Source organism: Thamnophis sirtalis, unplaced genomic scaffold (assembly GCF_051295495.1).
Source record: "Thamnophis sirtalis isolate CommonGarterSnake01/CBP01778 unplaced genomic scaffold, rThaSir2_p1.2 scaffold_12, whole genome shotgun sequence".
In the NCBI taxonomy this organism is placed as follows: domain Eukaryota; kingdom Metazoa; phylum Chordata; class Lepidosauria; order Squamata; family Natricidae; genus Thamnophis; species Thamnophis sirtalis.
The window spans coordinates 46373944-46401190 of record NW_028261392.1 but is presented as its reverse complement, the minus strand read 5'-3'; the positions used below and the strand labels follow the sequence as shown (position 1 = coordinate 46401190).

Here is a 27247-nt window from a genome sequence, read left to right as displayed (position 1 = left end):
TAATGTTGTTTTAAGATTTATTGAGAAATTCTGAAACAATGAACAGGCTTTTCTGATAGGACTTGAAATGGAGAACCGATTTATAACTTAACACATTAACAAACTTTGGCTCAGCTTTTTTGGAATCACAGTAAAATACAAATATAAAGATACAATGAAGGAATACTGTATCCAATATTAGATTAGGGTAACAAAAACAATGCATAATAGTTTGAACAATGCAATGCTTTGATTGTACACTACTGATTTCAATTTAAGAAACTTTGCAACTCTTCTCTGCTTTGTCAAGAATTTTAAGTTTTAGATGGTACCGCTTTAATATTGTTATCTAGAGATGCAACTTCACTTGATATACAGATAGGAATACCAACTGAGGCAATTGTTGTGGAAAATACTGCGCAATCTAAAAATAGTTAATTGTTAAAATGTTTATTATAAAAATACAGGCTTTTCTGGCATATCCAACTCATTATTAAAAGAGAAGACAGCGCATGTGGATAGTTTTAGGTAATCCAATTTCTCAATGTTGTAAAACATCATTAAAATGAATCATGAAATCATGATTTGCCCCTTTTATGCAATATGGCATAGCATAGATGTAGCATAGACAAGACCTTGAGAATGCAAATGGCCAAAATACAAGCTGTTGAGAAGTAACACATAGGCTTGCATTAGTAAATGCTTTGGGGTAGCAGTGCTGAATAATGTGGTTTAAGCAGCATGAATTCTTATCTTCATCACTGAATAAGGGTGCCCTCATATGCCATTGTTAGAAATTCTCATACTCATGTTGCCTCTTACAATATATATGAATTCTTGTGACACTCTGATGAATAAATTAATGGTTCTGTTTGGGTTAGGAACGGTCAACAAAATATACGTTTACTTTTAAGAATCAAAATTTATAACAAATATCTCAAAAAAATTTTTACAAAATAAATTCCTTTAACTGGAAATAAGGAATAAAACAATAAAACTTAACATGTTGTTGTTTTTAATAGGAAAAGAAGAGCTTGCGTGTTTGGCGAAACTCCTAGGATTTTTCTTTAAGACAGAGTCTCATTTCTTATTTGGCATTTCATTTGGCTTGATACACACCGTTTATAATAGCAACTATACAAAATCCTAACTTTGTTGCTGGCTTGTCAAGGCAGAGCAGGAGTATGGACTGCCACCTATCCAGGTTGCATTCAAAGCTGGAGCCATCTCAGAATTCACTCTTGCTTTCCTTAATAAGCTGACTGACAATTTGTCCAAACACAGGAGAAGCAAGTTCATGTGATCCATTTTTATACAGCATATAAGGCTTCGGTGCAGGAGGGAATGAGTTTTGATAGCAATCCAGTTTTGTGTGAACAAATCACTAGATGGTGTTACCTAACAAGCATTAATTATACATGTATTTATAGTCTGAAAGAATTACATATTTTTCAATCTTAAAAGAACTTAACCAAGCATGTGATCTATTTTGACTTACTTCATTTAATTGCGTTACAAACATATTAAACACAATTCTGTAACTTAAGACTCAAGACAAACAATGCTGCATGTTGAGATCCTATTATTTTGAACAAAGTTTGAAACAAGAGATTATTTGGACAAGAGGACATGGAGTTAATAATTACTCCAAGTCTAATTTCAAGAGAGGTAAAATGGTTGTTCCCATAAAAAATCTGTAGCCTAGATGATCTCTGTCCACAAAAGGGATCAACCCGAACAATTTATTGAAATGTCTGAAGTCTATAAGCAGATTTTTAAATGCAACTATGGCTTTTGGAATATATCATGATATTTTAAATGTGATATTTACTTATCAACATAAATCATGGCAACTATTATAGTGTCCTTTTTTAAAGCACAAAGTTTGTAGATTTGCAACCAATAAAAACAGTGTTGCCCATTTTACTTATTGTCCATGTTAGAAGTAGGAAATGAATAGTCAATCTAAAGCTTTCGAAGATATTAATTATCTTAATATTGAACTGTGTTCTTCATTGTAGGGCTCCTAAATGCAGATTGAAATTATAAGGGGACATGGCTGAACAGGTAGGATACAGATTCACCATTGTGTGTTCTTCTGATTGCCTCAGCCAGAATCATAGAAATATCAATAACCTAGAAGAAAAGGCAACAGCTTATTATTATCCACACATAAGAGTTGATTCCTACCTGAATGCTACATCAAAAAGCAATAAGTAGCCTCATGTGACAAGGAAAAAAAGCCAAGGAATCTTAAGTGGGAAAAAGTAACCTATTTTTGTGCAAAATGTTGAGCAAGTTTTATGTATGTACATAAATCATTCCACACTGACCACCATCCTTGCAGCGGTATACATGTCCTGGTCCTGCCTAATCACTCAAGAATCCCATATAATCAATTAGTAATAGCAATAGCACTTAGACTTATATACCGCTTCATAGTGCTTTATGGCCCTCTCTAAGCGGCTTACAAAGTCAGCATATTTGCCCCAACAATCTGAGTCCTCATTTTACCAACCTCGGAAGGATGGAAGGCTGAGTCAACCTTCAACTGGGAGAATCGAACTGGCGAACAGCAGTTGGCGGTCAGCAGAATTAGCCTGCAGTATTGCATTCTAACCACTTCGCCACCAGAACTCTTAATTACAGTGTTCTTTTCGATCCTCTCCAAGGGTTGGGAGCAGAACATATTGCTTTTCAGTGGTTCCCCTTCCTCCAAGACTGTTTCCAATTAAAATTGGTAGCTGGGAACAAATACAGCATAATAATCCTTGCTTTGTGTGCTCCCACAGGGTTTTGCATTCTCCCCATTTTTATTCAATTTTTACCTAAGGCTGCTGGGCAAAGTAATTTGCATACAGATGATATCAGCTTACATATACCATCTTTACACCTTAATCTTTGATTAAACAAGCAATGCTCTGGAGGTCCTATCTCAATGCCTGGAGACTGTAAGGGGCTGGATGGGAAGGAAGTCTTAGCAAGACTGAAGGCTTGAAGGAGCTATTAGTTGTAGTGGTTTATCATCTTTAGTTCTTGAAATGATGTCACTTCCCAAAATTTGCTTGTAATTTGGAGCCCCCAGGACTCCTGTGCAACAAGGAGATGAAAGCTTTTCTAAGTGGGCATTCATATAAAATAATCATGTGTGTCAATTGTGTCCCTTCCTGGATCAGGAGTCCCTATTCATAGGCACATGTTTGGTCATCTCTCATCTGGATTACTACAATATTTGCTACATAGGACTATCCTCGAAGATAATTCAGAAGCTACAACTGATCCAAAATTCAACCACATGAATAATTATGGATGTTTACATCTTTATCCATCACTGCTCCAATGCAATGATTACTAATGAGCTGCCTGATACAATTCAAGGTACTGGTTGTCACTTAATGTGTCCTCTGAGACCCAAATGGCAAAGCCAGAAACAAGTTTACAGATAAATTAAGAAATAAACATTTAACTTCCATGTGCCTGTACTAGCACTTATAAAATACATACTGTAGGCAGAAAACGCTTTTCAATGCACATTTTTTAGTGTGAGAACTGTCTTTAATGAAGATGAAAACAATGCATAAAGGCAATCATCCAGCCAAACCACTAGAGGGCAACAGAATGACTCCAAAAATAATTTTTCTTAAATTTTCTTATTTCACTGAACTAACCTTTGTCCTTAATTTTTTTAGGCAAACTGTTGTTTATGGAAGTTGGTAGTGTATCTATTAACCACCCTACAATTTTGTTTCCAAAGAGAAACAGGAGAGCGGGAGATTGATCTGCATATTTCGAACTCTATTCCCCAATGATTATAAGTTTTTTCACTATTAACAAAGGGTGGCTAAATCCCAGTGATGTGAGCTGTTTAGAACTATAAACAGGAAAACAAATTCATTTCTGAAAAATATTTCCAGTACTTTACATGTGCAAAGTCATTTAGTTTGCTTTGCTTGGCAATCTTTTATTGGATACCGCTTCAAAATATTTTTAAAATAAATTAGTAAGTGTTTCTGCCACCATGTTAACAAAAGTGCGCTTCAATTTGTTAATTCCTATTGTTCTAGGTAAAAGACACATAAAGTATGTGGGTCACATCTTCTAGTTTTGGTCTGAAGTATCATAGCCTAACATCGGTAAATACAATTCCCAGCTAGTAGTTTCCTCCTTTGTACTGTGAAATTCAAATAAAAACTGCACACCAGGTATTAAAAGAATATGAAAAGTACCTGGATCTTAGGACAGTGTTTCATTTTCTCCTCCTGTGGGATTGTATTAGTTACAACAACAGCTTCAAATGCAGCATTATTGATCCGAGAAATAGCAGGGCCAGAAAAGATCCCATGAGTGAGAATTGCATAAACTTTAGTTGCGCCTGCAGAAACCAGCCTGTTAAACACATAAGACAGGGGAAAGTATTTCTACAAACATCAGCCAATGATACATTAGATTTCAGGCAAATATCCCTAATATTTTTTTAAAAAAAATTAAGATAGTAAAAGACATGCCTGCTTTTTTTCCTGGCAGATAAAAGAACCAGATAAAACATTCTTTTAGTTGCTTGATAATGCTTCCTGTTGTTATACTATATAATGCCATTATTATGATACATTACACTTCTATGGCATGCCATACTTGTTTAAGTGAACATTAAAATTATAACAGTAATATAAAAGAAAATGAAGATTATCCCTTAATAAACCAAGTTGCTAAGATATTCTTCTTTTACATTCTGTTCTTGTATGTGGAGCCTTCTTGAACTGTGTTCTCTATATTGAAGTATCTTCAGAGTCACTAGATATTCTCAGCATATTTTATGAAAATAATTTCCATACCTGACTATAAGTAGTCCTCGACTTACAAAGGTTCATTTAGTGGCCATTTAAAGTTACAATGGCACAGAAAAAGTGACTTATGACCATTTTTCATACTTATTACTGTTGCAGCATCCCTCTGGTCACATGATCAAAAATCAGATGCTTGGCAATTGGTTCATATTTATAACATTTGTAGTGTCCTGGGGCCATGTGATCACCTTGTGCAACCTTCTGACAAGCAAGCAAAGTCAATGGGGAAGCCAGATTCATTTAACAACCATGTTAACTAACTTAACTGCAATGATTCATTTAACAACTGTGGCAAGAAAGGTAGTAAAATGGGGCAAAATCAACATAAAAAATGTCTCCTTTAGTGACATAAATTTTGGGTTCAATTGTGGCCGTAACTTGAGGACTACTTATATATGTGCACTGAAAAGGTGTGATGACTCTATGCAGTGAAATACTATTATATCACTTGATTAAGTCAAAGTTTATTTTCATCTAGGAAAATTCAATTTTACAAAGATGAGATAATTATTTTCTCCTATGAATTTCCTTAACTTTTGATGAACAGAAGAAAAATAAAATAAAAATGGAAATCTAAAATTCTGTGCAGCCACATTTCTTAAATTAGAACTCATTGTCGCTTTACTAGAAACTCTTTCAGTACCTTTGCTTCCTTTTGCCTAACATATTAATCCAAAAATCAGACTATATTACTCAGGATTAACTTACTTGTCAGCTGCATGACATATTGTGCCACATGTGTCTGCCATATCATCCACAAGAATTGCTATACGATCAGTCACATCCCCAACCAAGACCATTCGGTCCACTTCATTGGCTTTCTTTCTTTCTTTGTGAATCAGAGCAAAGTCCACGTTAAGCCTGTCTGCAATCGAAGTGACCCTGTAGTGTGTTAAGAGAGGAAAAATGAGAGAGCAAATAGTTTTAAATATTTCATGTAACCAATGTTTGAAAAGAATTCTAGACTTTTTAATATCCTTTATATACCGTATTAAATTCCTAATACATGTGCTTATATCTCAGTTATACTTATATCAGCCCCACTGATACATCAAAATACTGCATTCTGACCACTGCATCACCACATCTCTTATAGCCAGAACTCTATCATATATGGTTTGTTTGCTACAACTTAATCAAACATTGAATGCCAAAGCATTTTCCCCTTTTTGGAATGAATGTTTATAAGCACACAATAACTGCTGTGACCTTTTTGCTCCACCTGCATCAGGAGACACAATGACGCAGTTTCTCCAGTCCACAATATTTTCTTTGATCCATTGTAACACAGCTGGTTCTGCATACAGGTTGTCCACAGGGATATCAAAGAAGCCCTGGATATTACAAGAAAAAAAAAACAATTGTATATTGAATTCGGTAAACAGCTGTCTTTATATGGCCTGATTAAAAGATCACAGCAGAAGACAGAGGCAATGGTATAGTTTTCCGTAGTGCGTATTAGGCAACATGCAGGGCAAATTGTAAACGTTTATTTAGGCTTTCAAAAAACTTATTCTATATTGTAGCCTTATTTTGGCATACATTTTAATTACATATTATTCTAAAATAAAAATATAGGAAAAGCAAAAACAAGGAAAGAAAAAGTGATGACTTCTTATTTTTTTCAGTGTACTAAAATACAAAAACAGAACAGCCTCAAACTTTTGTTTTACTGTGCATTTCATGTTTCAACCTATTTCTATAATAAAATCATTATAATAATTAAAATTTAAAATCAAGTTTTGATTATTATGATGATCATTTCATTATATCATTTAATCATTTTTCCATTTTGAGCAAAAACTCTAGAAGCAGTTTCCAAGTAAAACAAAACTAGCTAAATTCTTCTCTGTAATTAAAACAGTCACTTTCTCTATCTTTACTATCTCCATTACCTTTACCAACCACGCTTCCATGGTGGGAATTAAGTGTGCCTGTCCATCTTATAGTCTTAAAGAGAATGTTTATAAAAGAATGTATCATTGGTACGTATCACCAGAAAAGCAGTCCAGAATGATATAAAGGTTCTTCAAATGTATGCTGGGAATATCACCAACAAGGGAAACCTCATCACGCATACTAGACATACAAAAGAAGCCAGAAAATTCTAGACTCAATTACAGATAATAATAAAGAAGATTTTAAAGATTTCATAGACAATTCAAACCACAGATTTTTTGGGGTGGTGGTGATGGTGAATGGATAAGCCACTGGACATGAATCTTTGTTTTTAACTATAGTGAGACTATTATATGCATAAAGGTGGGAAGATTTGACTTGACCCACAATGAAGGAATGTAGGTAACAATCATGGAACTTGCTCAGATGGCCAAAGTGACTGCTTTAGAGATACAATATTGTCTACATTTGATATTGGAAAACTCCAGTTATATGGTTTTGGTTAGAACAAAAATAACATACAAAAATGTAAACAGTGGTATAACCATAGGGTAAGAAGGTAATTTATATTTATAACTGCTATAAAAGAAAATTGGAAGTACAGGTAGTCCATGATTAATGACAAGCGAGCCCAAAATTTATATTGTTAAGACAGGCATTTGTTAAGTGACTTTTAAGAGACTCTTGCCTCATTTTACAACCTTTCTTGACACAGTTGTTAAATGAATCACTGCAGTTGATAAGTTAGTCACATGGTTGTTAAGTGAAACTGGTTTCACCATTGACTTTGCTTGTCAGAAGGCCGTGAAAGGTAATTACATAGCCTTGATACAACAATGGTCATGACTATGAACCAGTTGCCAAGTAATCTGAATTTTGATCACATGATCATGGGGATGCTGCAAAGGTCGTAACTGTGAAAAATGGTCATAAGTCACATTTTTTCAGTGCCATTTTAACTTTGAATGGTCAGTAAGTCGGGGACTACCTGCGACTTCTTTATAATCTTTTTCTTTTGATTTCTGAATTTTTGTTTTTTCTCTTCTTTTTTCAATCTAAATATTAGTTTTTATTCTGTTTCAAAATTCTAATAGTTTATTATCAAAAAAGCCTTTAGACATATATGGAAAGGTGGGCTAAATCACTGCTATAATATATTCATGACCGAAATGTAACCTCTAACTAGTTGTGCCCAATCATTTAAGGAAATCAAGCAAGTAGACAAATACTCCAGAGATTTGTCTAGAGATTAGAATGCAAAGGTCTTAAAAGGAAATACCAATTTACTGACACAAAGTACTGATTTACAATCTATTTCAGCCTGAGCTAAGAAGCTGTATAAGTTGCTCTGCTTTGTAACTGTTTATTCTGCAGGGCTACTTTGTGATTGGCTCCTTTTTAAATTATTGTTTTTTTTAACACACCGTATTTTTTGGAGTATAAGACGCAGCAAGGTTTTGAAGAGGGGGGGGGGTTTGCACTCTGCAATCCTCCCAAAAATGGCCCATTTTTCGTGGAAACAGGCCTGTTGTTTTCCCCCCAAAAAACATGAATAGCCTTTAGAGAGCTTGCAGAGTGCTCCTGGGGGCTGGGGAAGAGCAAAAAATGGGTTGTTTTTGGTTCATTTCTGCCCTCCCCAGCCCCCAGGAGCTCTCTAAAAGCTTCCTAGAGGCTATGCACGACCATTTTGGTGAAGGGGGTGGAGTTTCAGGAGGCAAAAATGATGTATTCAGTGTATATGACGCACCCAGATTTTCAGCCTCTTTTTTGAGGTAAAAAGGTGCATCTTATACTCCAAAAGATACTGTAATATTCCTTTTCTTTTATCCTTCTTTTGGTATGCTTCCTTTTTCTGGTTCTATTCAGTAGTTTCCTAAATTCCAAATTTGTTGTTGTTAAAAATGTTAATGTCCTAGAGTGCTATATGTCTTCTTTCTACAATCTTTGTGGTATATAACATCACACTAAAACTACACAGAGATGCCCATGATGTCACCAGGAGGTACATTTGTATAAGTGTTGTTTGTCTCTGACTCATATTTACCTGGATCTGGGAAGCGTGTAAATCCATGGTGATAATGTGGTCTGCTCCAGCAACAGATAACATGTTGGCAACAAGTTTTGCAGAAATGGGAGCCCTGCTCTGAAGAAACAAAATTTGGATTTTATTAACTTTGAAAATAATTCTTAAAAGTCTACATTTATTGCTACAAGTTATTTTTATACAAAGCAAGTAGGAATTCCATTAAAAGTTGTACTGTTCTTTCCAAGCAGTAATGTTCCCATTCAAGTTGAAACTCAACAGATATATTTTTTCTGGAATATTATTTTTTCATAGTATTGGCCCTACCAAGCTTGTCCCTCCCATCTTTGTTCTCCATTTTTTTGTTTTTGTTTTAATGACACATAGCAAGGGACAGTGGAACTGCACAGTGCTTCAAGACAAAGAAAAAATGCTTCAAAGAATTCTGAGGATATCTTGTCTGCACACCTTGTTAAAGCAGCCATATATTTTCCTGGGATTGTCATTCTCTATAGCTACTCTGTAGTCCCTTAAAAATGTTTGGTTATGGAGTTTTGTACATACGCTACTTTAATTAGAAGGGCTAGGCAAAATGCTTCTTCTTAATTCAGAATTATGTGTGCTACACAATTCAACCAGGCATTACAGTTGTTCAGTCAGTTGTTTTGTGAACAAACCATGCAAATATCCCATAATTAAAGGAAAAATGACAGCTCACCAAAAAGGCATATTGCACATGCAAAGCAAAAATAATCATTCAAACAAAACGCAATACAGGTTTTTTTTAAAGAGATGAGATAACAGCTATGTCATTTACATCAAAAGTTATATGGTAAAATTCAATTTAAAGCTTATGGTTAGGGAAGCAACAGTAGACAACTAAAAGACCAGTAATTATTTCAAAGTAATATTTGAGCTTGATCCTCAGAAAAGATATAACCTGTAAGCAGCCCAGAGTCACCTTGTATGGGAGATGGGTAATATAAAAATTAAACAAACAATCAAACAAATAAATACAATTAAAGAAGACAAACATCAATCAGATTTATTAGGCATATTGTGGGATTTTGTTTTGAAAGAACAACTCTGAGAATAAGTTATTCTGGTTTACCTAGAATACTACTGCTACAAAATCCAAATAAAGGTTGAAAATTTAAAGACAGTTAGGTAGAGTTAATACAAATACCGGACAGGGAGTTAACTTTTTACAGGAATCCTCAGGACTATTAGCCCTAAAACTATTCCAAATCTTTTAAAATTATCATTTGCTTTAGAGGGCAAGCATTACTAAAATGCATCATTCCAAAGATGCCCAAAGGCAGCAAAAAAGGGAATTCTTTTTGTTTTACAAAAAAAAAATCAAAGATACCAGGAGGGTGGGGCTTGACGTCACAACAACACCACATGCAATCTTGGGGCTCCAGGATTATTGTCGATATCTCTGTTCCTGGACGGTCCTTTTGGACCTAAACTGTTCTGAAAGAACAGTGTTAGAGAAGAGCATGTCCTGCTGATCTCAGGGGCATCACAAAGCCCCTGATTGATCCAGAAGAAAGCTCTTTTTGCCAGCTACAAGAGAAGCAGCCAAAGTCTCGGATGTTTTGGCAATATTTATAGCCTGAAAAATGGTACAACGTGAAGAAGAAAAAGCACTAACTTTGCAAAGAATTTTCTTAGAAATTAATTTTTTTAATAATTACAGAGAGAATTGAAAAGAGACTTGAAATTATAGATCAAAACACAGAGGGTACGGGAACAGTGATGAACTTTGAGGACAGAGCTGAAAAAATAACAGAGACATATGAAAGTGATAAGAAAATTGTTGACACTGATAGCAAACTGAGAGTGGAGGGAAATGACAAGTGTGAAATACAGAAAGGAGAAATCGATGAACCGGAACTTTATTTCAGATGTTAAAAAATAGATGAAGAAAGGAGAGAAAATTTGGCAGAAATAATGAGAGTAATCTCGGCTGAAGCACTAATGATAACAAAAGTTAAGCTGATAAAAAGAGCAGATAGAGGGTTTCAAATTCTTATAAGACATGCAATGAACAACAAGTTCTTAAGAGAAGTCCACATAAGACTTATAAAGAAAACACAGAATACAGACTTTACAAATGGCAAGAGATATTGGACTACACTATCTTTGGAAGGATACAAGATGATGAAATGATATGTCACAATAAATTTTAGTTAAATGTAGTTAAATTTTGAGTGTTATGTACAACGTAATAATAGCTATAGTCAAATAAATGATTAATTATGATAACAAAGCATTTATATATAATAGATTGATAATATGAAATTTTATACAATACTGTAAGTGAGGATTATGGAGATGATGTCGAAAAGCCTTTGTATAAAAGATAAACAATTTTATATAGAATAGAATATAAAGATTGGATGATTTTAGGATGATGTAATAAAATGTCATATAAATTTACTTTAAATTTAATATGCCTTATGTTGAAAGAATGTAATAATAGCTAGGCTTAATGGATGTTTAATAATTATATCAATTTGTATACAAGTATATTAGATTGATGATACTAATAATGGGGGGAAAAACCTGGAATTGAAAATTATTAGAGAATGTTATCAATGCTAAAATAATAGAATGTCACAATACATTTTGGTTAAATAGTTAAATTTTGAGTGCTATGTACAATGTAATAATAGCTATAGTCAAATAAATGATTAATAATGATAACAAAGCATTTATATATACTAGATTGATAATATGAAATCTTATACAAACTATAAGTGAGGATCATGAAGATGATGTTGAAAAGCCTTTTTATAAAAGATAAACAATTCTATATAGAATAGAATATAAAGATGTAATATCATTGGATGATTTCAGGATGTAATAAAATGTCATAATATAAATTTACTTCAAATTTAATATGCCTTATATTGAAAGGATGTAATAATAGCTAGGCTTAATGGATGTTTAATAATTATAATAATTTGTATACATGTATATTAATTAGATTGATGATACTAATAATGGGGAAAAAACCTGGAATTGAAAATTATTAGAGAATGCTATCAATGCTAAAATGACAGAATGACTTAGAATAGGAGGAAACATAACAACAATGTATACAAAGATATCTTGATTGTCAAAATGTGAATTTTGATAAAATTCAAGGGATGACTATGGAAAGGATACAGAAAGATTTTGTAACCAATCAACACAGTGTGTAATTGAAGAGGCTTTTATGTTATATGAGTTGTGTGTTTGTCTGAAAATAAAAATGTTATTTAAAAACAATCAAAGATACCAGTAGCCCATCTGTGTACATTTTTTGCAGCAATAACACTGATTTGCCATTGACTTCTTTCAACTTTCTAATCTACAGTCCTGATGGTCCTACATCAAACAAATAACAGGATTGTTAATGTCTCAAAACCAAAAAGGCAACTTCAAATTCTTCATCCACTTGCTTACATTTTGGAACAAACTCCCTGAAAGAAAAGTTTCCTTCACTTTCATCATATGGTACTTTGAACTTTCAAGAATTCAGATCTAGTTTTGATAATACACAAACATGTATTTTTCCCTATGTACATTTTTTCCCTAGGTATTCCTAGTAACAAATATCTGAAGAACAAGCAATGAAGTTGTATCTGATATGTTACAGACATACAACTTTTTATGACGACACAGATTCAGAAAAGCTGCTGAACCTTACCCAACAGTTGTGCTCAGGCAGGTGAATTTGTCTACCACACTTTTTGACTTACACTTTTCTAGAATGCTATGAAGTTAAATGACATGATCTTGCTTCTCATGCCTATGCAACCAACTGATAAATTTTTTCTCTTGTAATACTCATAATGTGCAAAGATGTCAACTGTTTCTACTTCTGCAATAATATAGGAGCACTTTGATTATACAGCTCATGTACAAACACACAAGATTTGAACAAATAGGCAGATTTAAAGCTTTCTTGATCTGACAAGTATTTAAGATATTGTTTCAGCTAACATATTTACTTTGGAAAAAGTTTGTATTGATTTCAGTATGAACTTTGTCACACTAACAAAAAAATTGCTGACTTATTTATAATGGCAAAAGTCCCAGTCTCTTGCTTTTACAGAGCCTAAGGATAAAACTTGATCCAGTGATAATTAAATAATATGCAATGAGACTCCAGCAGTTGAGATAAAAATGGGTATGCTGAGACTATAATAATCCATGGTATATTTTAGAGTTAAGATAGCTGCAAGGTACCACTTACCCATCTACCTTGGTCCTATATAGGAAAACACAATAAAAGCAAATTAATGAAATGTGCAAATCCTCATATGCAAGAACAGGATAAATTTTAAAACCATTTCAGTCAAATTTATCAAAACCCCAACTGACTTTTCTCATTTACAAAGATGTAGTATTGTAAATAAAATATTATAGGGTTCATTAAGAAAGATTTATTCATGCATTTGAAGATGGATGTTGCATATGATTGGAAGAATTAAAAAGTCACAATTGTTTAATATTAGCCTTTGAATGGAATAAGGGCATTGAAACTCTCCTCCCAAGCCTTTAGAAGAGCGAATGAAGCCCCTTGGAGTGAATGGGATTGTCCTTTTTTCCCACATTTCTGTGGGTTACTATTAACTTTGCAATCTTTTATTTTTTATGCTTGTTTCTAATTGTATTGTTTTATAATATGTGTTTATTTGTGACTTGTTCAGCGTTGTTGGGAGATATATAAATTTAATAAATAAAATAACTATGAAGTATATAAGCATAACTGAAGGGAAAGAAAACTGCCAGGAGACAGTATACAACATGGTGACTATTAAGTACAACTTCTAATGTGGTAACTACTGGAGATTATTGTTCACATAAATGGTAGATTTTCTTTGCTATACAAACATTTGGGTAAAAAATGAAAATCACTATTTCATTGAGTTCCAAGAGTATCTCCCTTGATTATCTAAGCACAGGTTTTCAACTGTTGTGCTCACAGTTGCAAAAATTGTGGTAGCCAAACACTGAAACCCAAGAAAATATATAATCAGAAGCAGATTATTAAGGTATGGCCAGCAGCAGAATTAACAGAATTAAATGAAATAATTAAACATAGCATGGAAAGATTTCTATAAGATAGCATATTTTTCTTCTTTGAAAGCAACACGACACAACATAATTTGGTTTGTACAGAGGAATATAATATTCTATGTTAAAATCTGGATTGAAATAATTTTGCTATTAATATTCTTAAACTTGATTTTTAAAAATTGCTTTTGTTACAACACCTGCCCAGCTTGCCATCACCGTTGTTTTTTACACTGTTGTTGATATTTTAATCAAGTCAAATATTGTAAGCACAAAGGGAATGGAAGGCAGACTTATATTTTAGAACTATTTCTCCATGTTACAAAAGCCATGGCCCTAGCTCCATCTATTATTAGTGGCCATGCGGATGGTGTTACTGGGAATTATCGCTCAAGTCTAGAAAGTTTACAAATTCCACAGTGCAATGCAGTAGTTAATGTCTTTTTTGTTCCATTCACATGGACACACGTAGAGCATACATCTGTAAAAATATTTTAGTAAACTGTATTTTAAAAACAAAGTCTTGAATTTCTCTTCCTTCTCTTCATGGTGGTGGCTTTGGAGAACAGTCTTTTTTCATTTAAGGTGGAGTGAAGAAAGAAACATGTTCCAAAATAAGGGTATTGTTTCCTAACTTTCTCTCCCTTTCTCTTGTACTTCGCTTGGCATCAGATTTTAAGTGAAGTTCTATTTTATTTTCATCTAAAGAAATTACGATATGGATTCTACTTTCATGGCTCTGGATCTTAATTTGGGCCAGAACCTCTGGAGTTTCCTGTAGTGATACTTTATTTCCTGGCAATAGAAAAGCATGGATAGGTTGCACATGTTAAGCTAATTTTAAAGGCAAGTTTAAGATATACAACTTGACTACCATTGGTCACATAATTTAAATGGTAAACAAACATAGTTAACGTAATACAACTTTCCTACCAGATTGGAAGATGCTGAAAAAAATGAGGTCATAATATAGCAGTAATCCAAACTGGGTTTAAGAATTCTTTAGCACTGTATGTTACAGACTAAAAGTTTGCAGCCACAAGGTCTGAGGAATACATGAAATGAATTGCCAATTTCTCTCAATACTTCAGTAGAGTTTAAATTTATTTTTAAATGGAAAAAAAATAGTACAATAAACATTTTGCAGTGGCCCAGATGCTCAGTAAATTTAGTGTTGTAACCAAGTTTGGAAACTTTTAATAATTGTTTTAGATCATAATTTTTTTCATTATTGTTTATGGTTCTGAGCACCTTAAGATAATACAGCCTAATTATTTTGTAACTCCGTATACCAGTTTAATCTCCTTCCCTCCCATGGAAAAAGAAAAATATATACTTATACTTAGCCAATCAGATATAAGAAAAATAATTGTCTTATAAAAATGCTCTCTTTTTCCATTTTAAATAATATAATAGCAAAAGGCAGACTTGTAATCGTAAAAAAACTTTGGTTTTTTCATATATCATTATAGTTACCATTTTGTGATCCCGTTCCTCCCTTCCAAAACTCTTGAGGGGGCAAGAGCTGAGGAATGTGAAGCTGTACACTTCACAAAATATTGTACCAAACGAATCAGTTATGAAAACAAATGGTTTGCCTGTAAATAAATTCTCTGTTTCAGGGCATTAGCTTCAGAATCTTAATAAATTGGCTAAAAGAGAATTCTCACCCCTCACTTACCTTATCTTTCTTATCTTGCCTGGCGTAAGGAAAACATGGAATTACTGCTGTCACACGGGAAGATGATGCAATCTTGCAAGCATTGATCATGATGAGAAGCTCCATCAAATTATCATTTATTTCTCCACAACCACTTTGGATAATGTACACATCTTCTCCTCTAACACTTTCACCAATCTCCACACTAAAAGATTAAAATAAGCACTGTGAAGCAATGACAACTGAGCACTCTAATCTTAGAGACCATTAACATTTTGCATTCATAATTGACTTTTTTCCAAATTAGTCCTCTTCAGAAATAGATAAAAGTAAGCTGGGAGTGGTTACGTGCTGAGCCTGTTTGCATTCCTTTTCAGATGAAGGCCCCCATTCATTTATGGACTTATTTCAATTCATATATTCACATGCTTAGCTTCGTCATGGGATTCATTTATTCTTCATGCAGTTTAGAGGCTACCCAAGTCCACAAGACTATATCTGGCTTACAACTTTCAAACTAGGAAACAATAACAGAACTTGGGTCATAGACCATCCAGGAAAAAAAAAGTCAATAACACAAAAGTCCTACAAGGTCACAGCATCTACCTTATACCTTATACCCCAAGGTTTAGGGAAAATAAGTCAGATTTTTCAACAACTTTCTGAATAACATCAGGGTGAGAACCATACAGACCTCTGTGGACATTTTTGGGAGGGTATCAATAGCAGTAACAATATTCAAAAAATAATGAAAGGTTTGTTCTACAGTTCCTTAAGGAGATAATTTTAAAATGCACTTTTTAAAAATAGTTTCAGGAAAGCTAGATATCTCATTTACATCCTTCTCTCAAGCCAACACCCTGAGAGCAATGCAAAGTCATCCCATTCTGTAGATTGGGTAATCAATAGCATTCAGCCTGAACTTCTGCATCTCTTTAAAAAAAATGAGGAAGAAAAGATTTTTGAGGTGTCATTATTTTTGTTGTAGAATTCATTTTTAAAAATAACTAATATCTATAGCAAATAATGGAAGCAGCGGTCAAAACATTTTTGAAGCTTCACTGCACAAAAAACAACAGAACTGAACCTAGGAAAGAAGCAAGAGCAATGGAGTAGTTTCAATCCAGCCCATCAGTAAGAATGGAAATACATTTTTATGCCTGCAACCAAGTACACACTTGCTTTTCCAGTGGAAGAGAGGGAGTGGTCACGTGTGGGTATTCTCAAAGCCTGATTGGTCCAAACACTGAGAGTAAACTTCTTAAATACTCCTGCCTTCCATTCTAGCCCAGTTTCCTTTCAGTCTCTTGGTCCAAGCACTGTTGAGAATTGTTTCTAGGTAGGAAATTTATTTGTTCAATCTGATCTGTTATTTGGTTTAATTGGGCATTTTAAAACTTGCTAAATTCTAAACTGCAGCTGCGGCCCCAAGGGACAGTCCTCTGCCTCAGGCGGTGGGGGAGGGCCCTGTGGGGCATCTATCCTCCCCCCCCCCGTGGGCCCGGAGCCTCAGCCCTATCCCCGGGATTGCGGGGGTGCCAGCTCCAAGCACAGCTGCAGGAGAGGTAGCCTTTCCCTTCACGCAGATTGGCAAGGGAAGCGGCTTCGATGCCATGAGGTGTGCACAAGCCGTCTGCAGAACTGCTATTTGATCCGGGCGGCAGCTGCGCACTTCAGCTGTTGATCGCAGTTGCGGATAAGCGCACAGAGCTTACCTTAAGGAAAAATTTCAATGCCAATGCCTGGGCCATAAAGTCTGTGGCCTCGGCCTCTTATTTCAACTGCGCCACGGTCATGTGGCTTCGGCAGCTCCAGGATCGCATTCCGATCCAGGACAAACGGCTCCACCAGGATCTGACTAAGATCATTGCGGCCTCCCAATTTTCCACTGATGCAACTCTGGACACGGTTAAATTGGTGTCCAGTGCCTTGGCCACTTCGGTTACTTCCCGCCGGCTTTTATGGCTGTGTAACTGGCAAATGGATAACAAGGCCAAGTGGAATCTAGCGGCTGCCCCGTTCAAGGGTCCTAATCTTTTTTGGGAGGCTCTCGATCCCATTCTGTTCGAGAACAAAGACAAAAAGAAGGTTCTCCCATCTAACGCTAAAAAGCCCGAGGCTCGACCTCATCCTTATTGTAGTGCTCCGGACTACAACCATAACCAGCACTTCTCCTCTTTCAGATCTGATAGGCAGTTCTCCAAGTCGTCCTATCAGGACAGAAACCAATTCCAACAGTCCCAGCAGCCCTTTCGAGGTTGGTGGCGGTCGTCCCTACCACAGGGAGAAGTGACTTGAACCTGAGTCATCCCATAGGCGGCCGCCTGCCCCTCTATGCGGATCAATGGGACGAGATCACATCGGATGCTTGGGTCAGATCCACGGTACGTCATGGTCTCAGGTTAGAATTTCTCTCCATCCCTCGAATCTCTTCAAGTCGTTCCCTCCATCCCGGAGTCTGGAATGCCACTGTCTGATGGATCAGGCAATAAAACACCTTCTCGACATTCAGGCGGTGGAGGCAGTTCCCCTGGTGGAACGGGGTCTGGGCCACTACTCCAACCTGTTTGTAGTTCTGAAGAGCTTGGGGGGCTGGAGGGCAATTCTGGACCTCAAGTGCCTGAACCGTTTTCTGGTGTACAGGCACTTCAAGATGTCCTCCCTCAAGTCTATCTTTCAGGGCATCCGAAAGGGGGACTTCCTAGCGTCGGTGGACCCTACAGAGGCCTACCTACATATCCCAATTCTGCCAGCTCATTGCAGGTTTCTGAGATTCTCGCACGGTGATCGCCATTACCAGTATAGGGCTCTCCCCTTCAGGTTGGCTTCATCCCCCCCGCACATTTACGAAGGTACTGGCAGCGTTGGCGGCTCATCTGCGTTCCATCCCGGTGAGACTCCAATGTTACTTAGACAATGTCCTAGTTCAGGCGGGGTCCCTTCCTCAGGCAGTCTCAGACCTCCGTCTCACCATCCGGAGTCTTCAATCTCTGGGGGTTTCGGTGAACTTCCCCAAGAGCCATCTCTCCCCCTCCACGCGCAGCCTTCACCTAGGGACAGTCATAGACTCCCTATGGATTGTGGTCCGTCTGTCCCAGGATCAGAGTCTGCACCAGCTCGCAGAAAACGTTCACAAAAGTCGGTTAGTCTCAGTCCTCACATTATCTCAGTTGTTACGCAAGATGGTCTCTTGTATAGGGATAGTCCCGGGGGCCAGACTCCACCTCCGGCCTCTTCAGAGGGAGCTCATCCCTTTCCAGAAGGGAAGGATGAGCAACTCTCTTCAGACCCTCCGCCTTCCTGTGGCAGTCCGGTCCTCCCTCAGGTGGTGGATCTCCCCAGCCATTCAGCGGGGCTGCCCCTTCTGGGAGTCGGACAGGGTGACCGTAACCATGGACACGAGTCTGTTCGGTTGGGGGGCCCTGGTGGGCGCTCGTTTGGCTCAGGGCAGGTGGACAGATTCAGATCTCCAACACAATATAAATTGGTTGGAACGCGCCTGGCCCTGCAACACTTTTGGACCTCCGTGGAGGGCCGTCACGTACTCCTTCTGACAGACAATGTGGCCACCAAGGCCCACATAAATTGTCAGGGGGGGGACTCACTCTCTGGCTCTCTGGCTGGAGGCACTGAGGCTCGGCGCCTGGGCGGAGAGGCACCTGTTGTCTTTGGTGTCAGAACACATCTCCAGTCTTTCCAACCACCAGGCGGACTGGCTGAATCGGGCAACCCTGGACAATGGCGAGTGGCAACTCCACCTGTCCTTGTTTCAGGGGAATCTGTCGGAGGTTTGGCTCTCCTCTGGTGGATCTCTTAGCAATAGCAGTTAGACTTATATACCGCTTCATAGGGCTTTCAGCCTCTCTAAGCAGTTTACAGAGTCAGCATATCACCTCCACAGTCTGGGTCCTCTTTTCACCCACCTTGGAAGGATGGAAGGCTGAGTCAACCTTGAGCCGGTGAGATTAGAACCGCTGAACTGCAGATAACAGTCAGCTGAAGTGGCCTGCAGTATTGCACTCTAACCACTGCACCACCTCGGCTCTTCGATAGGGAGAGGCTCTGGCACCATTTAGACGTGTGTCACGCTTTTTGCATTCATCTCCGACAGACTGCGGGGGTCCGCAGGACGGAGGCCTTATTTGTTTCTTTCCAACCGGGGACGTTGGGGGCCAGGGTGTCTTCGGCCACCATTGGCCATTGGCTGCGACAGACCATCGTGGAGGCCTATGGGGCGGCAGGTCATCCTGTTCCATCGGGAATAACTGCCCATTTCACCAGGAGTGCTGTGACCACGGTGGCTTGGGCCACTAGGGCTCCTTTTGAAGACATCTGCCGGGCCGCTACTTGGGCGTCCCTGACATCGTTCATCCGGCATTATCGTCTGGATGAGTTTGCCTCAGCAGATGCTTCCTTTGGTCGGAAGGTCCTGGGTGGCTGCTGATACTCCCCTTGGGCCTTAGTTGTTGATTTTTTCTCCCTCCCCGGGACTAAGCTTAGGTATGTCCCACACGCGACCACTCCCTCTCTTCCCCTGAAAAGACACATTCAGGTAAGACCAACGTTCTATTTAGCCATCTGAAAACTCAGCACTATATCTGAAATGCACATGGGACAATACTTTCCTTGGCATTTGGCTGTCTGTTTAGGGGAAAAATGCAACTCAGAAAGGAACCTATACTTACTTACAGTCTAAATCACTTCAACGGGAAGATCATTTCTGTTTCCACAAGTCATGTTGTCTATCTGAAGTTATAAGAGCCTAACTTTTGCACATCAGACTGTTAAAAAAATCACTTTATTCCACATGTATCAAGGACAAAATTACTAATTAACCAATCCTCCTCCTCTCCTCTTCACCCCCCATCCAGTTTAAGCAATCTTCAGAAATGACGATATAGATGAAAGGGCATTAAGGATTTTTTTTTGTCAACACAAAATCTGTTAGTTTTATGCAACTTATTAAATTTAGTAATTGAGATCTTTCTGTTCAAATTCTCTATTAAAGCATGCCAAATCAGTAGTTAGGAAATGAGATGAAAACGGTGTATAAACACATGATCTGATTCTGTAATTGAAAATTACTATTTTTGGGGGAACAATAATAATTTAATCATAGTGCCTTTCTACTTTGCCATGGTAGAGATGTTCAATACAATTTTTAAAAGGCAGAGTGTAAAATTAACAGACTAAAACTGATACAATGATCAATACATATCACACAACTATAACTTTTTGAAAGATATTCCACATTTTTATTAAAGTTTTTAATAGTTTTTTTAAATAAACAAAAATAATATTAATGATAAAATACTAACTAAGCAATAGGGTTGAAGTCAAAGATTTGAATTGCCCATTTTTTAAAATATAAAGCAGTCTGTAAATACTTTTATAAGAGAAATGGTGAATATTCTTTACTTCCCTACAGTCAAGAAATAAAAGATAAAGAACAATACAGAACATTCTGGACATTCTGGAGAGTAGAGGCAATCTAATCAGTTTGCCTTCTGGCCAATGGTCATTTTGTGACTGGCCATGTCAATAATGGAAACCATTTATAGGCAATCCCACAACAGTAGCCATGTTGTGAGAAATCCATGGCTGGCCCTCACAATTCAGAATATAATTACCTTGCTACCTTACCTTACTTTCCTTTGGTGAAACAAGCCTATTCAGTTCCCTATTTTAACTACAGGTAGTCCTCAACTTAGAACCATAATTGAGCCCAGAAGTATGCTTGTAAGTCTAGGTACTCATATGACCCAAAGTAATTTTCCAGACTTTTTCATTGTGGTTGTTAAGCGAGTCTATTCACTTGAATGGCCATTTTATGCTGGAAATCAGCAAAAAATGCTGGAAACCAACAAAAATACATCACAAATTACATCATGTAATCACAGAACACAACACAAATCATAGAGCTGACCTGCAAGGCATGCAAATATGTAGCTAGGGTGCATAGTGTAACCATTTATCAGCTGTTAAATAAGGACTAGCTGTATGTCACTCTACTGTCAAAGCAACACAATGCACCCATTACAAGTATAGTTCATATCCCAATCCATTTCACTGAATTCAAGTCAATGCAACTATTTTGTGCAGAAAGCCGATTTGTACTTAGCCCTGATGGGATAACATCTACAAGCCATTCCCAAAATGACAAACACACTAATTAAACTATTGGTAGAGCGGGATGGAAAAATTGGGCAGAATGGAATCACCCCTTCTTTGAATTGGGTAGATAGATTTTACATTTAATGTTCAATTTTCAAATTCAAAGTTAAAAAGTGCTTCATTTATTACTTAGTTATTATACGTATATGCATCTCGCTACTGGAGACAACTCTGGGTGGCTTATCACATATATGCTTTGGTGCATGTGGGAGTCTCAAACATAGTGCTTATCTTCAACTTTTTAAAGCTTCCATGTCTTTTCTTAGGAGCAAGGAAGTGTGACAGAATAGTCTAACTCAAATCTAGACCTTCAATTATCTTGAAAGGAGTTCAGATTACCTATAATATAAAAACATTTAAATTCTAGTTATATTATTACCTGAATCTGTATTATGTTCAGGAGCAATGTTAAATTACAGACAGTTGTTTTGGAAAGCATTGTAAATGAAACATTGTGAGTTAGTATGGTATTTTAAGAACCTTTGTCAGGCTACCTGTTTGGCAATACTGCCATATGAACTCTTAATTCAGGTATCACAAAAGAAAAGGATGAGTTATTAATTGTTGATGTTTATATCTCATCTTGTACAATATTAATAATCCTTTCCCACCCATTTATAAGGCTGTCTCGTTTTTCCCTGCCTGTGGCATGTATGGGGGTGAAAAAAACTGACTACATTGTTAAGGTTTCCTTTTTTTAGGGAAAGAAGTAAGAAAGAAAGCAGAAATTTCTGTCTGCTTTACGCTGACTGAATGAGTTCAAATGGCAAAGGATCTCCATCCAGTGTCTGATTGAATGCAGAGACAAATCTTTTGGAGAATATAGCTATATTATCAAATGTAAAATATAATTAAAAATGAGAACATTTTACAATCACAAAACATAAAGCTAATTAAGGCTGAGCAGTATAAAAGATTAATATTGTAGTTCTATGCAAAACCACTTTGAAAAATTTCACTAATTCAAGAGGATTTATAATGCACAGCAGAAATGGAGAACCAAACACCCTCTAGCTCTTATTCAGAAATGCTTTCTGAACATTAGCTATGATGGCTAAGTCTGAGGGAAGCTGATCTCCATATCATCTAGATGGCTTTCACCTTAGTGCACAGGAATGAAATCTTGCCTGACTAGAAGTTACTGTATTTTTCGGAGTATAAGATGCATCGGAGTATAAGACGCACCAAGATGTTGTAGAGGTAAATTTAAAAAAAAGTTTTTGCACTCTGCAGACCTTCCAAAAGCGGCCCATCTTTTGTCAAAAAAGAAGGCATGCATAGCCTTTAGGAGGCTTATAGAGTGCTCCTGGGGGTGAAAACAAGCAAAAAATGACCTGTTTTTCACTCATTTTTGCCCTTCCCAGCCCCCAGGAGCACTCTGGAAGCCCCCTAAAGACTATGCACAGCCATTTTGGTGAAGGGGGCGGAGTATCAGGAGGCAAAAAATGCTGTATTGTATAAGACACACCCAGATTTTCACCCTCTTTTCTGAGCGAAAAAGCTGCATCTTATACTCTGAAAAATACGGTAGCTACTGCACTTTAATTTAACCATATGACAATTTCTAGTCAAGTAATATTACCAGTTTTCAAACCCATTAAAAGAGACACAGCTAACAAGTAGCAAAGAACAATAATTTTGGAGGATACTGGTAAAAGAGATTGAACATGCTGACCAAATGTTGATTCTGGAATTCATTCCCTCAACTGGTCCAAAAGAACAAAAGTTTGTTGACCGTCAGGGCAAGCCTTATCAATGTACACAGACATTTTCCTTGGAGTTATGTGGAAATAGCCTGAAATTCAGGAAGAGGATTAGTAGTATTTTAATACTAAGCCAATTGGTTAATTGTTCACTTCTAATAATGCACAGTGCAAAACAGTCACTAGTGTAATAACGTTCTGATAAGAACAGAACAAATGCAGTCAGCAAGATCTTCCCTAGACTGGATGCCTTCCAAACATGAAGGTTCTACAGATCATAGAATTGACTTCAGTCAATCTGGCCAACTATTAGCCATGTTATATGAGAATTATGGAAGCTACAGTTTTAACATATTTAGAAGGAACCAGTTTAGAGAAGGCTAGGCTAGAAATACAACTTGAGATGGCCTAACAATATTTCCCCATCAGCAAAACAAAACATCAATTTACAAATGTTTTCTATCCACAGTTAAGATGTATTTCGATCCAAATAACTACACTAGAAAGTGTAGCTAATGTGCCATTAACTCCAGATAGTAGTAAAGACTGACATCAATTTCCCAAGTGTGTGTGCACATATACACTCACAGTGACATATGGTGAGTTTGGGTCAATTACCCTTTCTCAGCCCAGTTTCACCTCACAGGGTTGTTGTGAAATAAGAGAGGAAGAAAGTGTATTATGTACTTTCACCACATTGCGTTACTTATAAACAGCAATAAATGTGGGATAAAAATCTAATGACAGATAGTAACAAAAAGACAAAAACATCAGCAAACTACCAGTATCACTTCATTTCCTATTACTTAATAACTGAGATTAACTCAAAAGATGGTGAAGTGAGGTTGAATATAGGAAATCAGCTCCAGATAGCAACTTCCATTTCCTACTGTGAAGATTATTGGCTATCTCACAGAAGTACTCTAATGATAAAATATGATTTCATATTTTCTTAAGAAGTTGAATGCAGAATCCAACTGTACTCTCTTAAAACAATTTTATTTACAAGACACATTGGGGAAAAAATGAAGATAAAAAGACAAATCAGCATCTTGAGAATTTTCTTGATAATATTACACAAATTGATTTGTCATTATCTTCTTCCACAACAGTGTTGGGTATTTTTTAGGTGAGGGGAACTTTCTGATTTGCTCCGCTGCCCCAGTTATTCTCCAACTCAAGTACTGTACTAACTAGATCAAATTCTAATTCTAATTTTTTGAGATCTGACAAAGTTGATTTGCATTCAAATTAAGCATAAATGAAAAATAAACAATTAAATAGATCAAGTATAGACTAATGTAGCATAACATTAGTGAATTTGCAATGAAACTAAAAAGAATAGACATTCATTCAAAAATAGAGAATCATTTCACGCAAAATACTTACATGGAAGCAGAAAAATTAAAGTGCCAATATTGGAAAAGATAAAAAGGAATTGGCAAGCAAGGACTAAAAGTGAATTGACAAACCTTGGGGTTTTATGCTACTTCAGCTCTCCAAGAATTACCCGAAGAATGGATGCCAAATCCAATTCTGTTCTTAGAATATTTTCCATGAAATATTCTGTGTCCACATATTCCTTTATAACAATAGTAAGATTACAATAGTAATCTCTAGCTTATAAGAAACACTACAGGGAAATATAACTGACTATTGGCAGCAGTCATTTTCAGCTCCTAATGACCAGATTTTCTTCATGATCTATCCCTAACCTGTTCTTTCAAGTCTCAAAATATAATGATAACATTTAAGTATCCTAAGATATGACACACAGAAGAAGGAATAGGCTTATCTTGTTGCAGAATATAAATTAAAACTGGAAGGAATTATGTTCATGCTAGATATAAAGAGCAGCTTTTTGACTGTACAATGCCAGCCTTTGGAACAGACTGAGCCCTTGAAGTGGTGAATTCTTTCCTAGAGTTCTTCAACTAAGTCTGGTCGTTTGTTCAACATTCCTGGTAGATCCTGTACTGAATAGGACATTAGATTACTTGACTTTCACGGTCTTTTTCAATTCTGTTACTCCATGACTATGAGACAATATAATACAGCTTTTGTTAATCAAAAGGAGAAAAAGAACAATAAATAATAAAATGAACTGAATTCTTGACTTAATGTGACTGATAACACAATGTGACTGATAATACAATAAATACACACACACACACACACACACATTAAACTTAGAAATTAAGACTATTTAACATTAATTTACTTAAATAGCTTTATATTATTCTGTTACTTGCTTTCACAACAACATGCTATTCAGAAGAACCACTGTTCTTGATTGCTTTATGTTTACTGTGGAGGAACATATGTAATAAGCTTTGCCTATGCAGTTATTAATGAATATCCAGAGCATTTCTGAGGTCACAGCTAGATCACAGGAGGAGATATACTGGGATCTGGAGTAAATAAAAGTAACCCTGTTCCCTGAGTCAATTTAGGGCAGTTCAAGGTGGAAATGTTAAGCACATATATTTAAAAATAAAGAACTACAGTGTACTTAGAAATACTCTATAACAAACCTTGTGAAATTTAAACTATTTTTAAATACTGTTCAATGCATGTTCTCTTAATCTCATAAGTGGAATATTTCCAAGTGAAATTAGTTCAGAAGAAAAAACTTTCACATTATTTGTAATTTTGCTTGATGACTCGCCTAAACCTTTTTCCTAGTCACATGATCACTGGAAAACAACATTTGCTGAGAAGCAGCAAGAAAAGTTAGGTAATGATGAAATCAACAGAGCTTTTAAAAACATTATTCAGTTCTTTTAATAAACAAGACTGTCATCAGAAGAGAAAAACAGTTTAAAGCTAGTAATAAAGTATATATAAAGCAAGTGAGTAGAGGGGATCATTAGTCTCAGCAGTTTTGGTTAGTTGCTAGTTACAACTTGTGACCAACACACAGCCTGAAAAGTATCTACATCTTGGAAATCTTATTTCCAAGTAGAGTTTATGACAATAAGTGGAGTATTTTTAAACTCAGAAATAATTTGCCCATAATTCACTTGGATTTGAAACCCAGAGGTTTTATGTATCAATATGATCATATATTTTTTTAAAAACATACCAGAAGTACAAAAGGACTGTTGTCCAAAAGTATGAAAATGAGATAATATCCCAGATAAGGTACCGAGGCTACAATTTGTGGCGAAGCAAACTTGTTGACATATAAGGTAGGTAGCAGCCTCCAGACTAAACACACTGGTGTATACAGGAAGGAAAGGGATTAAAGCGGCTTCTAGTAGGAACTTTTTTTTAATGCCAACAAACATTGTTGAGCGTTCTTCTGGATGCATGCAAGATTTATTTCATAAAGTTTTCCCCGATTGTTTATTCCTTCGCCCCCGCCCCCCTCAAATCCGAAGACTCATGAGTGACATAGTAGTCTTGTCCTCCATCCAGACCCATCCACGAAGGAACTGGGCGAGACTTTTACACGCGACTGGAGGAGGCTGCGCATTTCCAGAAATCCTTGGCTGCGCAATTCACTTATGGGGTTCACACCCGCCCTTCTTTTATCTGCCGCCCCAACTTCCACCATCCTGAGTGCAAAGGAGCAACCCTCATCGGGAGGGGGGCACTGAGAACCGCGGGGATAACATCCAAGGGAGACAGGAGGGCCGATCCGCCGCCCTTAGGCTCACCTGGTCTCCTGGTTGCTGAACTTCTTCGTCACCACCTTCCCCAGGTCCAGCCCCAGGCGATCAGCCACGCGCTGGGATAAGTCCTGGTGGGAGCTCCCGCTGAAGAGCACGATGTTGGGCATAGCTGGGCACAGAAGGCCGAAACGAGACAGAACCGGGGAAGAGGAGGAGGTGGTAGAGGGGGAACGAAGCCACGCGAGGGAGAGAAAAGAGAGCGGCCGCGCGCCACA

The 27247-nt window shown here is 36.9% G+C and overlaps 1 protein-coding gene across 2 annotated transcripts; it reads right to left on the bottom strand.

Moving 5' to 3' along the window:
* On the bottom strand, positions 1-27247 carry PRPS2 (phosphoribosyl pyrophosphate synthetase 2). 2 transcript variants are annotated; one of them, XM_014076690.2, is made up of 8 exons: positions 27018-27247; positions 15500-15683; positions 12995-13009; positions 8767-8865; positions 6033-6157; positions 5532-5705; positions 4206-4365; positions 1-2115 (listed from the first exon to the last, which is right to left on the bottom strand). In XM_014076690.2, exons 1-8 carry the CDS (start codon positions 27137-27139, stop codon positions 2023-2025), a joined length of 972 nt encoding a protein of 323 aa, XP_013932165.1. In that variant the 5' UTR covers positions 27140-27247; the 3' UTR covers positions 1-2022. The 2 variants fall into 2 exon arrangements, with proteins under 2 accessions (XP_013932165.1, XP_013932166.1); XM_014076691.2 differs by lacking the exon at positions 12995-13009 and having other exon boundaries at positions 27018-27246.

Excerpts from the sequence above, each read along its gene's own strand:
- PRPS2 (XM_014076690.2), bottom strand. The coding sequence starts at position 27,139 with ATGCCCAACATCGTGCTCTTCAGCGGGAGCTCCCACCAGGACTTATCC. Across the intron at positions 5,706-6,032 it reads GATGCAGGTGGAGCAAAAAG|GGTCACTTCGATTGCAGACA; the intron begins GTCACAGCAGTT and ends AACACACTACAG. Across the intron at positions 4,366-5,531 it reads ATATGTCATGCAGCTGACAA|GCTGGTTTCTGCAGGCGCAA; the intron begins GTAAGTTAATCC and ends TGTGTTTAACAG.